The sequence below is a fragment of the Lactuca serriola genome, chromosome 6, assembly GCF_051521515.1.
Source record: "Lactuca serriola cultivar US96UC23 chromosome 6, Lser_US96UC23_V15, whole genome shotgun sequence".
NCBI classification, from domain to species: domain Eukaryota; kingdom Viridiplantae; phylum Streptophyta; class Magnoliopsida; order Asterales; family Asteraceae; genus Lactuca; species Lactuca serriola.
Window position 1 is genome coordinate 147,903,228 of NC_136413.1, and position 14,828 is coordinate 147,918,055.

At 29.0% G+C, this 14,828-nt stretch overlaps 2 protein-coding genes across 2 annotated transcripts; both read right to left on the bottom strand.

Annotated features, from left to right (window-relative positions):
* Positions 1-351: 351 nt before the first annotated feature.
* Positions 352-2,603, bottom strand: LOC145057053 (stress response NST1-like protein). Its single transcript, XM_079004818.1, has 2 exons — positions 2,374-2,603; positions 352-1,775 (listed from the first exon to the last, which is right to left on the bottom strand). The coding sequence occupies exon 2, from the start codon at positions 1,631-1,633 to the stop codon at positions 536-538; it is 1,098 nt and encodes a 365-aa protein (XP_078860944.1). The 5' UTR covers positions 1,634-1,775; positions 2,374-2,603; the 3' UTR covers positions 352-535.
* Positions 2,604-4,010: 1,407 nt separating this feature from the next.
* LOC145057054 (uncharacterized) lies at positions 4,011-7,579 on the bottom strand. Its single transcript, XM_079004819.1, has 3 exons — positions 6,959-7,579; positions 5,073-6,488; positions 4,011-4,644 (listed from the first exon to the last, which is right to left on the bottom strand). The coding sequence occupies exons 2-3, from the start codon at positions 6,471-6,473 to the stop codon at positions 4,321-4,323; spliced, it is 1,725 nt and encodes a 574-aa protein (XP_078860945.1). The 5' UTR covers positions 6,474-6,488; positions 6,959-7,579; the 3' UTR covers positions 4,011-4,320.
* Positions 7,580-14,828: the final 7,249 nt, after the last annotated feature.

Genomic DNA, 14,828 nt, shown 5'->3' on the forward strand with positions numbered 1-14,828 from the left:
TGTGTAGTGTTTTTTTTTTGTTTCAAAACGATAATTCCAAAAAAAAAATGATTGATCATTTTGTGATAAGCCCCTTCTATTTTGGCATTTTAATGATTAACCTTTAAGATTAAGATTTTAGTTCTTTTTCTGTACTTATCAAACTTAACAAACACATAATATAAAATTCTAAGCTATCTATAAATGTTTTTTTTCCTACACTTTACACCAAAAATGACTTAGGAATTAATTAAATCATAACTTTTTACAAACTTATCATCATTTATCTATTTTCTTCTATTACTATGGTCAAATTTTCAACTACCTTTTCATTATCATTTATTTGTTCTAAGGAAAAAACAGGACAAAATATGTCCAATGTCAAGTTGTCAACCATACCACCTTTCAAGATCATAAAAAAACGCCATTAACACTACAAAAAACATACCAAAACTATCAAACCCCAAATCTTTTTTTCTACATTCACCATCAAAACAACCAAAAAAACCATGGTTTTCAATCACAAAAACCCTCTTTATGAACACATTTTTCCACACTAGTTTGGGTAAAGACTACGAATGCCATTTGAAGCAAGATGATTAGGTATTGTATGACCTAATCCAGCAGTGTATCTTATCCCTCCATTTATCATCTTTGAGCCTAAAAGATTCCCATCATGTGAAAACCCTTGAGAAACTCGATTTGGGATCCCAAAACTATTCAAATTATCAAATCTTTGATGATGGTTTAATCCAACCGGATACCCATTTCCTACACACAAAGATTCATTATTGTTATACCCGAAGCATTGAATTCGTTCTTCCCCTTGATGCCCATGATAGTTGCCTCTTTCAAGTTTCAAACTTGTGTCATTTGATCTTGAGTTTGGTAAAACCATTGGTAAAGTCAAATAAGAAGAAGTAACAATATGATCTGGGGTGTTAGTAAAGATCGGTTTTTTACCACAAGAATCTATCAAGATTGGATTTTTTGATATGGGTTCTTTTATTTCTTCATTGTTAACATGTTCTTGAGGGTGATCTATACCCTTCTTCGGTTTTTCTTGAGTGGTCTTCCTTTTTCTTGACCGAGGTTTCTGGTTCTGGTTCTGATTCTGGTTCTGGTTCTGATTTTGATTTTGATTTTGATTTTGGTTTTGGTTTTGGTTCTTTCCAATTTCCTTTTTCTTTCTTGATCTTGAAGACGATTTCGGTTTCATGATTTGATTCATTTCTTTCTTCATTTTATCAAACATGGTCTCTCTTGCAACTCTAAGATCATCCAAGATTGATTCGGTAAAGATCCTAAATTCATCTGAAACCGTCATTTGGCTTAAAAACTTACTCTTTTTCTTTCTACTACTATTGTCTTTCTTCTTTATGTTAGAAGATGCACAAGAATCTTTCTTTGATTTTGTCTTCACTTCTCTTTTGTTTTTCTTTTCCTTTTTTGGTGTGTTACGGATTCTTTTTGGCTTTTTTTCAACTTGAACAGTTTCACTCACTCGATCGATTTCAGGAGAAACCAAATTAGGAACCAATAGAAGTTTTTCTTGAGTATGGCCCACATCAGAATTTGATTTTGAATCATCGCTAGAGGAATCAACGTTCCTTCTAAATCCCCAAATTTGTTCAAATTTCTGATTTTCATCCATTTTCTTGATTTGGGTACTTTAGAATTTGATATGTCTACGCGAATCTTGATCCAACTTGTGTGAAATTAACTTTTTAAATAGATTTTCTTGCAACAGATGTTTCGTACACCATTAAAGAACCTCCATGAGAGCTTGAATCAACCTTCAATCAAAGAACCATTCACAAACAAATAAACTTCTCACAAAAAAATTAAAACAAAAATTCACCTCCACCCCTAATATTCTAGAAAATCAGAATATGACACAACATTCTTTGTTTGCAACCCCAGATATTTGATATGCTGATCTAGTTGTCAATGTTTGTCTTCAAATAAATTTTTATATGTTACAATTAAGATCATTTAACACTGAATTACGGACTTTTTACATGGAATTTGAAGAAACAAGACACAAGTTTGAAAATTTTCAACATTGTGAAGTAGAACACTCTAACTCATATATTTCATTTTCATGCCATAAAGATTCGGCTAGTTGACCAGTTTTAAGTCAAACTATTGCTAAAAAAGGAACTCTTTGGGCATAAAACAGAACAATCAACCAAAAAGAGAAGGACCCAAATACCCAACATCAAACCCTAAAGATAATCAAAATGTCAATGTAATTGTTTTGAGTATGAACCCTATGAGCAATCAAGCCCAAATTGCGTAAAATCATAACAAACAAAATATACAAGAATCATATTGCATTAAAACCTACAAACCCCTCTTAAAAATGAGTAACAATGCAAGATATCATCATACCTCCATAACAAAGAAGATGAAAAAAGGATCAATCTTTATTCAAGAAACAGAATTTCATCTTTCGCTCTCTGCATCAATTTCCTTGAAAACATTTGGTTTCTAGGGTTTTCTTTATATGGAATTTGTAAGAAACTTTGTTGTTGAAATGGTTTTGTGTTGTCCAGTGGTCTATATAGTATATAATACGAAACACGAGGGAAAGAGAGCAGAAAGTAAACACGAAGGGGAGTGAATATGTTTCCTGAAGTGGAATTCCATTAAATGTTATTAAATAATTTTCTTGATTTTGATTACAAGAAAGTTCTTTCTTTTAGCTATAAGGTTTTATCACTAACATGTTTTTTTCTATAAATTATTACAATAAATTTCGGTTTAATGAAAGTAGATATCTTTCACTTTCTTCATGCAAATTGCAAGATAAACCATCCTCTTGTGACCATATTATATAAAAAAAATACAATATTAATTTAATGCTAACACAATATTAATCTTAGTCTAGTAATTTTAATCATGCAAAACATAATTATATCATATACAAGATATTTTAGAACATATAGATTTCAGCCATAAGTTGTGTGACTATTTTTCAACCTAATATATGTTTAGTATGCTTTTTCTACTAGTTGTTTCCAACTTTACCCTTGTCTTATTTGCTTGTAGAAGTAAACAAGGTGATAGATTATATATTTTCCGATTTTGTTTAGATATATACAGCTAAAGGGAATCGATGATTGATTATGTATATATGTTAGGAATTGATATGGTAATCACGAACAATTTTGTGAAATTTGATTAATACATATGAAACACGTGAGAGTATGATCTTTTTAGTTTTGCTAAAAACATTACATAATATTAATATTAATTAATATAGAGTACAAAATCTAGTATATTCAAAATATTGCTGGCATTTTACTATTTACTTCATACATGATTAGTCATGAAATATGTTTGATGTGAACTATCCAATAATGAGGTTTACCATGTTTTTTTCATATAGTAATAGTCCAAGCCAATGTTACCAATACATTTGAACATTTAAGAGTTATTTAATGTAAAAGATTATATGCGACAATTTCAATTATGTATGAATTTGTTAATTTAATTTATAAATAAGTGTAAAAATTGAATTAAAAAAACCCTAGCTACATGGGTTGATTGGGCCAAATCTATGGTGATTTATTATATTGGGCTTGTTTTTATTCTAAAAACATTTTCTTTATCCCAAATAGGTTATTATGTGAAAATATATTAAATATTTATAAAAATTAAATAAGAACAAAAGGTGTTTGTGTTGCCTTTCTGAATCAAAGTAATATCTATTTACGTCATTACTCAATATATTCACATCATATAAAAGTATAAAACCATGTATTAAGGAAACTTATAAAGGGATAAATTATCCCGAAATGAAATTTAAGGTAAATGAGGAGTGAAGAGTTGGATTGTTACGAAACAATTCTAATTGAGTAGTAAAGAGTTAAAACATTTAGCCTTTGGGGTAAAACTTTGATTAAATAAAGTTTAGTGTCCCAATTGAAAATATGGTTTTCTAACTCTCAAAAGTCAATCAAGATCACAATGTTACGAATGGAACTATAGAAAACACATTAACATTGCATGAATGATGAAACTAATTGCCAAATCGATAATTTTTATAATAACCTGATTTTACTAAATATTACAAACACTAAGAATCCAAAAGTGGATGGATGAATATTATTACTCTAGAGATACAAAAATTTCTTCTAAAGCTATTCAAATCCTAGTTGCCAATTCTAACCTCTCATATAAATTACACAAAAAAGAAAGAAAATCCACTACAACTACAACTACAACTGACTAACATAAACATCTTTGACTTTTCTCTATCTTAACTTCTCAAGATCATTAAAAATCGTGGAAATTTTCAATCTTTTTAGAGAACCCAAGATACCCTTTTGAAAATCATGCACGTGACATTGGAGAAAACGGAGGGTTGACCAAAAAAGAAGGTGGGAATTCGTTCTTGACTGGTTTTCTTTTGTCTTCTTCTACCACAGCCTCAATCAAATGTTTGACTTCATCTTCAACAAAGACTCGCAAAGAATCACATTGCAACATTTCTCGATTTTTATCATGATCAACAAGAATCGATGTTTCTGTAGTGTGCAAGATAGCAACACATATCGAAAATGCTTGTAGTGAGGTCAACTGCTCATGAAAGTCAACTGCATATTGCCCTTCGTCGGTCAACTTCATGGTCAATGCTGGTGTGTTCTCTTTACTTCCCTGTGTCATAATATGATCCCAAAAAAGATAGTTAAAAATAGTCCCTTTTTTCAATCGAGAAAAGAGATAGTCTACAGGTTGACTTTTGAGGTCAAACTTCCTGTTTTCAAGATTCAAAATTAACAATCTTTTTTAATCTTTAATGTGACTCATTCACAAAATTCTTCCATTTACGATCATTTAACATAGTGAGAAAGTGAGAAAGCCATATAGAAAATTAAAAGCACCCTTTTTTTATCAATCAAGATTCAAGAAAAGAGATACAGTCCAAAGGTTGACTTTTGAAGTCAAACTTTCACCTTTCAGGATTCTAAAATTAACAATCTTTTTCGACCTTCAATGTGATTTATTCTCTTCAATCAATTTAAAATCATTCTAATAAGAGTCAACAATATAACTTGAAAAAAAAAAAAAAAAAAAAGCTTTACCTTTATAAAAAGTTTGACTGGATGTTTACAAGCTTCCTCTTTCTGAAGACTAAAGTTGCTAAGAACAACAAGAGGGCACCCCATATCCCACCCTCCACACTCACACCCTCCACCTAATCGCCACCTGTCAAGCAACGGTGAGGGCCCACGACTTTCGCCACTTGGCAACCCATGATTGGCTGAAGGGATCACAACACTCACTTTTGCAGATTCATTCTTATTCATATCGCATTTCAAGCTTTCTCTTTTCTCAGATGATGGAAATTGCACAACAATGGCTGCTGTTTCAAGATCCAAATGCAAATCACCAACAAAATTTTCATTTGTTGACTTGTTTGACTTGCAAGTTATTCCCTCAAGATCATACAACACAAATTCATTGACCATGGAGTTATCAAAAGCTCCTGTGTTAACTAATTCTGTACATAAATAACACGAAACCCGCATCTTGCCAACTGTTTTTGTAAGATCTTTATTTTTATTATCTTTAAATTCATTGATTTTTCGTCTATTTTGAGTAGTGTGAAAGGTGTATACCCAATCACAACCATTTCCCACTTTTGATGTTTTTCCCACCAAAACATCGTTTGAATTCTTTAATGAAAACTCAAAATAAGGCAGCTGATTCTCGTTTTCCACCTTCAAAACCCCATTTAAACAAGAAGATGATACAATCGAGCCACAAGAATCACAATCAGCATATGAAATATCATGTATTAATGATTTTTGTAAAGTAATGTTCTTTGATCCAGCTGATGTGGCTTCATCATGTTCTTTGGTGCTAAATCCTAAAGGACTTTTCTGGGATTTTGACTTCACAAATGGGTCAAACATCTTTTTTAAAGGACTGAAACGATTCTTGGGATTTTTAGAAGGTGAATGGGGTAATTGTAATTCCAATCTTGAAGATAAAGATTTGTTCAAAGGGGTACATAAAGGATGCTGTTGTTGTTGATCTTCTTGTTTCTTGATTGGATTTATAGAATTTTCCAAAAATGACCTCGAAAGAGAGCCTAACAAGGCATCATCTTCTTCTGAATCACATAAGGAACCGAATAATTCGAAGGGTAAAGGAGTGGAATTTCTTGAAAATTCAATCTTTTTTCTACCTTCGGTTTCTTTCTCACTTATTTTACTTATTTCTTTTGAACTTTGATATACAGAACCCCTTTTGAGTGTTGCATTGACCCCCGTTGACCGTGTTGACCGAGCATCACGACATGATTGACTTCGGTATCGATGTAAATTTATCTCTGTAAATTCCTTGTTTTGAGTTATAATTACTTTCTTTCTAACTTTTTTCTTTTCGGTTTTTGAATGATTGGGAGATAAAAGAACAGTTTTAGGACTTCCTTCTACCACACAATACTTCTCAAAATCCAGCTCTAAATCTTGAGCCATCTATTGATTTATGATCTAGAAAAAAAAACAAAAACAAAAAACAAAACTCAAATAACAATTTAATGTGGAAAAAAAAAAGATGAACAAAACAGAGCAAAATCATGAAAAGTACTTAACCACTTTGCTAACATTGAGGATGAATTGCTACTTTCTCAAGTTTCAAAGCACAGTAATTAACGTTTTGATTTATCTACACTCAAAGAAAAAGCGTAAAGAACTTACACTTGGCAGAGCAACATATGATAAGCAATGCATGTGGCTTTAGCAATTCGAAAAAAGAAAAAGAAAAAGATTAAGAACCCTAATTTCAATTCCAAGAAACAGAAACTCCAAATCAAAATTCAAAAACCAGATTAACAACTCTCTCAGACAAATTATCAAACAGGTGGTAGACATAATAATGATAATAATAACAGTAAAAATAAACAAGCATGGATGATAAAAATATGATTTAAAAAAAAAAAAGTAGATATCTTTATACTTACTCTTGCATTTGAAGCCAGACGAAGCACAAATGATTGTTGAGGGAAAAGGCAGAGGCCCACCAGTGAACGGATCTCAATGACGTGATTCCAAAGCATTCAAAACACAAAAATCCCTTAAACAAACTAAAAACCATATCTTTAAATCTCTTGAGCTCAATCTTCTTCGCAAATTAGACATTGTTATCTCAAACCCAACAAATTAAATGGCGATAACTTCGGTCACTCTTCAAATTGTCAAGCTTTGAAGTTTGAAGCATACCCATTTTCAGAAACTTAGATAAGATCCCAGAAGCGCGAGTACATTGTGGAAAAATAGACCTGGGTAGTGGGTAAAACAACGAGAAAACAACAATGGCTTGCAATTATTCAAGCAACAGAAAAGCACAAAAAGAGAATTGGAGAGAGAGAGAGAGAAAGGAGTTGCAGTGAGAGGGGTGCTATTGCTTACTGTTAATTTTACCCTTCTCTCTCTCTCCCTCTCTCTTTTTATATATGTTTATTGTATTATACACGCACATGTGTGCGTATCACAGATTCACAGTTTTTCATATTTCTGTGAAATGAATAATAAGAGTGAGAGTGAGACGCCATGCTTTGTGGTTATGTCCGCCAAAACCCAAAAGCATCTTGTTTCCTTTGACCCAAGATTCATCATTTTGCCCCTTTATAAGTTTGGGTAAATGCTCAATTCTATGCCCTATGAATTCAGAAATATGAAAATGAACCCCTGCTTAATGCTTATTAACAAACTTAAAAAGAAAAAAAAATAATATATAAAAGCATTTAATTTTTTTTTTCTCCACAGTTAATTATCAACTAAGAAGTCCTCTTGTCCCTCCTTTTAAAAAGGGCTTGACTCGGTGCGGTTAAATGATATTACTAAGATGTTTCTTGAGACTGTATTTTTCACAATATGATTGTTTGTCTAGTTATTCAGAAACTCGATTGTTTTTGGTTTCTTTTCATTTAAGTAGGACTTTTGGGATATTTTGGTTAGTCAATCTTTTTTATAGAGTAGTAATAAATTCAAGGGTAGAGAAATTAGTTGGGTGGATTGGCTTTATAATCGTATGTTAGTTTTTTGATCATTTGTTTTTCTGATTCTTTATTTCGTTTTTGTTTACTTCTTTGCTAACGTTTTCTTAATAAAGTTTCTGTCGTTCAATTTTTTTTTATATATCTAGCAAATTTATGAATCCATAACCTTTTTTTGTTTTGCCGTTCAAAAAAATAAAAATAAATAAATACATAACTCTTTTGTTTTAGACAAAACTGCAAAAAAGGTCCCTGTGGTTTCTCATTTTATGTGGTTACAGTCTAAACGTTTGAAAAGTTGCAGATATGGTCATTTTCAACAAGTTTTGTTGCGGTTTTGGTCCCTCATCCGTTAGTTGGCTGTTAACTTCCTTAAAATAACAATTTTACCCCCAGGAACCATTTTCGCAGTTTTGTCTTTTACCATACTATAAGGACCATTTTTGCATACATTCTTTTTTATTTTATTGAATTATTATATATTAATAGATATTATTTTTATAATATAATATTATATATTAATAAATATTCTTTTATTGGATTATTCATTTATTTTAGTTGATTTCGTTTAATTTTTTTTTTGTTGGAGTAATTCTTTTTTATTGAATTATTATATATCAATACATATAGTTTTTAATAATTAATATTTATATCATAATAAATATTATATTATTGGATTATTAATTTATTTTAGTTAATTTTTGTAATTCCTTTTTTTAATTATTTTTCATTGGATTATTACTTTTAATTTATTATTTTATTCATATATTAAATATTTTTTTTATTATTAATTTATTTTAGTTAATTCTATTTTTAAATTTTTTTTGTCGAGGTAATTATTTTTTATTGAATTATTATAAATCAGTACATATAGTTTTTAATATATAATATTTATATCATAATAAATATTATATTATGGGATTATTATATATAACAAAACATTATTTTTTTGGATTATTAATTTCTTTTAGTTGATTCTTTTTATAATTTCTTTTTTGTTGGAGCAATTATTTTTTATTAGAATATTATATATCAATAAATATTAATTTTAATATATAATATTTATATTATAATAAATAATACATTATTAGATTATTAATTTTTGTAATTTCTTTTTTGTTTTTTCGAATTATTAAATTATTGAATTATTACTTTTAAATTTATTATTTTTTTTAAGATAATAAATATTATCGTATTGGATTTTTATTTTATTTTTAATGTATACTATTAATTATTTTTAATTTTATTAGCACTACAAAGTTGCCGAAATACATAAAAGTATCACTTATCATCGTTAAAAATTGGCAGGATCACCTCCAAACACCTACATCGGAGGTTCAATAGATACCCTACCCTATTCCACCCAGCGTTGCTGGTAGCCACCTGCGACAACCTCTTCATAATCCACTGGAATCCTTCATATCCCACATATTGCACAACAAACCCCTATAACAATTATAAGTGGTGGTGGTGACCGAGTGATGGTGGTGATATTTTCCCTATGGTTTCTCATTATAAGCTACATGAAATGAAGGTGTTTGGAAGTGATCCTAACGATTTCGATGATGAGAGACGACGATTTTGCGTATCCCACGATTTGTGGTGGAACCAATAAAATTAACAAGAAGTATTATTATAAATTAAAAATAAATTAATAATCCAATAAAATAATATTTAGTATATGAATAAAATAATAAATTAAATGTAAACATCCAATAAAAATAGTTTAAAAAAAGAAATTACAAAATTAACTGCAAGAAAATAATAAACCAATAATCTAATATTTATTATGATATAAATATTATATACTAAAAACTATATGTACTGATTTATAATAATTCAATAAAAAAATTACTTCGACAAAAAAAATTAAAATAGAATTAACTAAAATAAATTAATAATCCAAATAAAACAATATTTAGTATATGAATAAAATAATAAATTAAAAGTAATAATCCAATAAAAATAATTAAAAAAAAGGAATTACAAAAATTAACTAAAAAAATTAATAATCCAATAATATAATATTTATTATGATATAAATATTATTTATTAAAAACTATATGTATTGATGTATAATAATTCAATAAAAAATAATTATTCCAACAAAAAAAAATAAACGAAATCAACTAAAATAAATTAATAATCCAATAAAATAATATTTATTAATATATAATATTATATATTAAAAACGGGATTTTTTTATTTATTTATTTTATTTTATTTTATTTTTATTTTTTTAGTTAATTCAAGCTCCGAAAATAATATTTAAAAAAAAGAATTTTTAGATTTTTTCATTTATTTTGTATTTTAAAATTATTTTTAGATTTGGTCTCATGGTATCACAAAATTAGAATGGTCTCAAATGAACCTGAAGCTATATATATATATATATATATATATATATATATATATATATATATATATATATATATATATATATATATATATATATATATGCCATATATAAAAGCAAGCTATTGTATTTTATATTGTTGAACTATAATCTAATTCATTTTCTTTTGTTTAAAAGATAATTTGCCTAGATTAAAATAACGAAAGAAATACAAAATATAGATTCAAGACATTGTTAATAAAATCATCATTATTTCTTCAAATAAGTCCACAAACATCTTTCTAGAACAAAATAATTGATTAGCCATATAAAACAAATAAATATATATGTATATTTTACCATTATTACTATTTGTTTTTGCATGGTACACATGAGTGAAGTCATAATCCGGATTGTGTCATTTTAAGTTGGTTAGTTGGACTATAATCGCAGTTTATATTTTTATCATATTGTAGTTGAGATATCAGAGAAAATACTAATTAAATGATAAGTAAAATCCAAGTTAAAAAATTATAATTGTGACTGATATTTATAATGCTTTAGTTCTTAATGTTGTTATCTCTTATTCAACAACTCAAATGTCATATAATTATAGTTTATGACTTACAATTTGTAAACATTGATGTCACTTGTGCAAACTAGTAGCAAAATATACATGTCTATAAGTGTAGAGATTTTTTTTGTGTTAAAAAGAAAAAAAAAACATCATAAATGGTCCCTATGTTTTCCTCAAATCTGAAGTTTAGTCATATTGGTTTAAAAACTTTTGATGATTGGTCATTATTGCTAACTCCGTTACATTTTGTTTGTTAACTGAAAGGTATTTTCGGCATTTCACTAACAAGGGACCATTTATGATGTTTTCATTTATTTATTTTTTTAAATAAAAAAAAAACAATATGCAAAGGGTATCTCTTACGAAGTTCCCACACACATACCTAAACTTCTACTTCCCTTTTTCATTATCTAGTATCTTCTCTCATTTTCGTCGATCTAAGCTAACATCTATGGTAACAAACAATAATGACATGAAAAGTGAATTTGAAGAAGCATTTGACCAACAGAACGTATGATTTCTTCTCTGAATTTATATGTGGTCTTTCTTTCTTCCAGCTGGGTTTTTTTTCTTCATTTGAATTTATATGCTATCTCTAATATCCAAATGAGGAGCGAATCTTTCAGCAGCAATAACTCTACCACAGTTCATGCAATCGAATATTTCAGTGGTTGGCTACAGGAGGATGTGTTTGACAAAAAATGTCAATACAATATTTGCTATTTGCTTCACTATTGCTTGGATCTGCTACTCTTGCCCTAGTTTGTGCTAATAGCCTTAGTTTTTCTTCTTCATCATCTAAATTTTAGTCCAGTCCTAATCTTGCAATTCAGTGACAATCAGATGAAATATTCATCATTTTAGAGCCTAGAAGGTCATCAAAAAGATGAATGGACTCTCATTTCGGATTATGTGTTTGAAGAGAGATTGGATACAAAAAAAAAAAAGATAAATGGAGAACGATCCTTCCAGTAATGCCCAACATGTTGAAGAACCAGCCGTTTCCTTAGCCTTGCAATCGATACTTGGATTTGCCCTAGAAATCGTAAATTGAAAAGGGGGTAGTTTGATTGTGTACTTCATACAATACGTTTAGGAGTGAAACACGATTTGATGACATTATTATCGTTGAGCAAATTCTAGTAAGCTAAGCCATTGATTTCCAAGGCTATGTGAGTTCCTAATTAATGGTAATTAAAGAACTAGGGTTTAAAGAACTCAAAGGCGGCGTCGCCTACATGAACAAATTCGACAAAGAAGGTCACCCCGTGTGCTACAATGCTTATGCCATCTTCGGAGAAGACAAAATGTTACAGAAGTTTCTTCGATTGAGAGTTCAAGTTCTTGAAAGAGGAATCAAGATGATTTAATTCAATCATGGAGGTGTTAATTCGATGATTTAAGTCACTGATCTTAACGATATGCCCAAAAGAGACCTTCGTGTTGCTTCAAATCACATCCTCTATGTGTGTATGTGTGATGTGTTATAATTTATTGGAAGAAGATGAAGTAAACGTGTACATGTGGGTATATGCCTATACGGTGTGTGCAGAAAGAGACCCTTTGCATAGTGGTGTTCGTTTGGATGGATCGGTTTGATCCGATCCAATCAAGTAAATCCAAATTGATTTCGGTTTTCAAAATATGGATCCGAATTGTCCAAACTAAATTCAAATCTAATCTGATCCGATCCAATTACAATTCGGTTGGATCGGTTTTTATAATTCGGTTTTCAAAAACCGAAACATTTTAAAACGACATATAATTATAATATTACTCAACTTTACACAAGAAGCAAAAACAAATTATTTAGTTGTGATTTGAAATTTATAAACACCTAATAAGAAGATATATTATAGTTAAATATTTTATAGATACAAAAATTTCGAGAGAAAATGAATATTAATGTTTTTTTTATCAGGTGAAACATTTTGAACCTATTTGAAAAAATAAATTACAAAATTAATAAATAATTATAGATATATATTATAAATAGATAAATAATAAATGTTTATTCCGTTTTTTTAGACTATTCGGTTCTTATTTTATAAACCAAAACCAATCCGAAATCCAAAATACTAATTCGGTTTTGTTGAAAACCAATCCAAAAATTCAAATATCCGAACCAAATAGTCCAATCCAAATTGTCCAGTTTGATAATTCGATTTTATCTGAATAGTGAACAACCCTACCTTTGCATATTGTTTTTTTTCTTTTTTTTTTAAAAAAATGAGAACATCATAAATGGCCCTTGCTAGTGAAATGACGAAAATACCCTTCAGTTAACGGACAAAAATTAACGGAGTTAGCAATAAGGATCAATTGTCAAAAGTTTTGAAAGCACAGAGACCATCTATGACGTTTTTAAACCACAAGGACTAAACTTTAGATTTTAGGAAACCACATGGATCATTTATGATGTTTTTTCTAAAAAGAATTAAGATCTATTTGTAAAAAAGACAAAAATATAATAAACTATTGAGATTAAAATGCTATAAAATGAGTTAAATTTGTAGAATAATAATCACTTAAAAAAACATTTTCAAACTCTCAGGGAAGTAAACTGACAATCTTTATACCTAGATGGTTGAATATGAAAATAAGCAATGAAGGCAAGTTTAAAATTTTTAATTGCAAAGTTGCTTTTTTGCTCCCTTCAATGATGCTAGGATTTTAGGACCGCAAAACTTGTTAAAATAACAATTACCCTTGTGGTTCGAGCAATATAAAAGGTTAGTTTCGTTAATTTATAAATCCAATATCCAAATATCACTTGGAGAAAGATCATAACTTGTATATTTAGTTGGAATTGCTTTAAGAACAATTGTGCTAGATATATTTCTATATATTATATGAGAACAAAGTAATATACTAAAAATATTAAGAATTTATTTTATTGAAAATAATCTAGTTATAAAGTACGAACACATCAATATTTTTATATTTTAAAAAATATTCTATAACTGTTCAATCCAACATAACCGAGTCCAATAAATTTAAAAATACCTAAGATTTAAATTAGTTTCAGTTCCCCACTTTACAAATAGCTAATAAGATTTAAATAAAAACATCAAAGATTTAAGCAATATTCAACCATTCGAAGTATAAAGCTTGAAATTGATTGCGATATCGGTGGCGTAGACTTTTATAATAAAACGGAGCAATCAGATGTTGTCACATCTTATACACAATCATCGTCTACACTCTCTCTTGTAACTTGCTAGGTTGTCTTTTAGCAAGAAAAGAAATAATAAGAAGTGTATGATTGGAACAAGAACAACATCAGAGGTAACAATTATCAGATAAAGAACAAAAATAATCATATTCAGTTTAGGGATTAAGTTTTGGTTCTATTTAGTTTTTGTACATGTCATTCAACTTGTTTGCTGCAATGCTTCGTCTCTCATCATTTATGTGAAGCTTCTTTTGATTTTGTAATTAGGTTGTTTCCTCGTATGGGGACTGAAGATATGAACGATATATGGAGGAGATTGCTTGTGGTTGGGGACGGTGTGGGTCTAAAGATGGACGATACTCATGATAGAGTGCGAGCATTGTATAGGGACCGAAGATAAGGACGATGGACAGAACTATAGGCTTTTGATTGAGGATGAGGCTGGAGAAGATGACTAGTGGTAGGTGGAGGCAATGTCGGTGGTTGGAAACGAATGTTCTTAAACAATGATGTAAGGAATGAGACATTAAATGATGAAGTAAAGAAGATATATGCATGACCCACATAAGTCTATCATAATAATCTCTATTCTAATAAATGAATAGGTTAATTTTCCTATTGACAAATGTCATTATATTAGAACTTCTCATTAATATTTATGTCCCATATCATGTCACTTGTCAATATATTAATTATCAATTTTAAATTTTAAATTTTCCATCCTAATTACATTAAATTTTAAATTTTA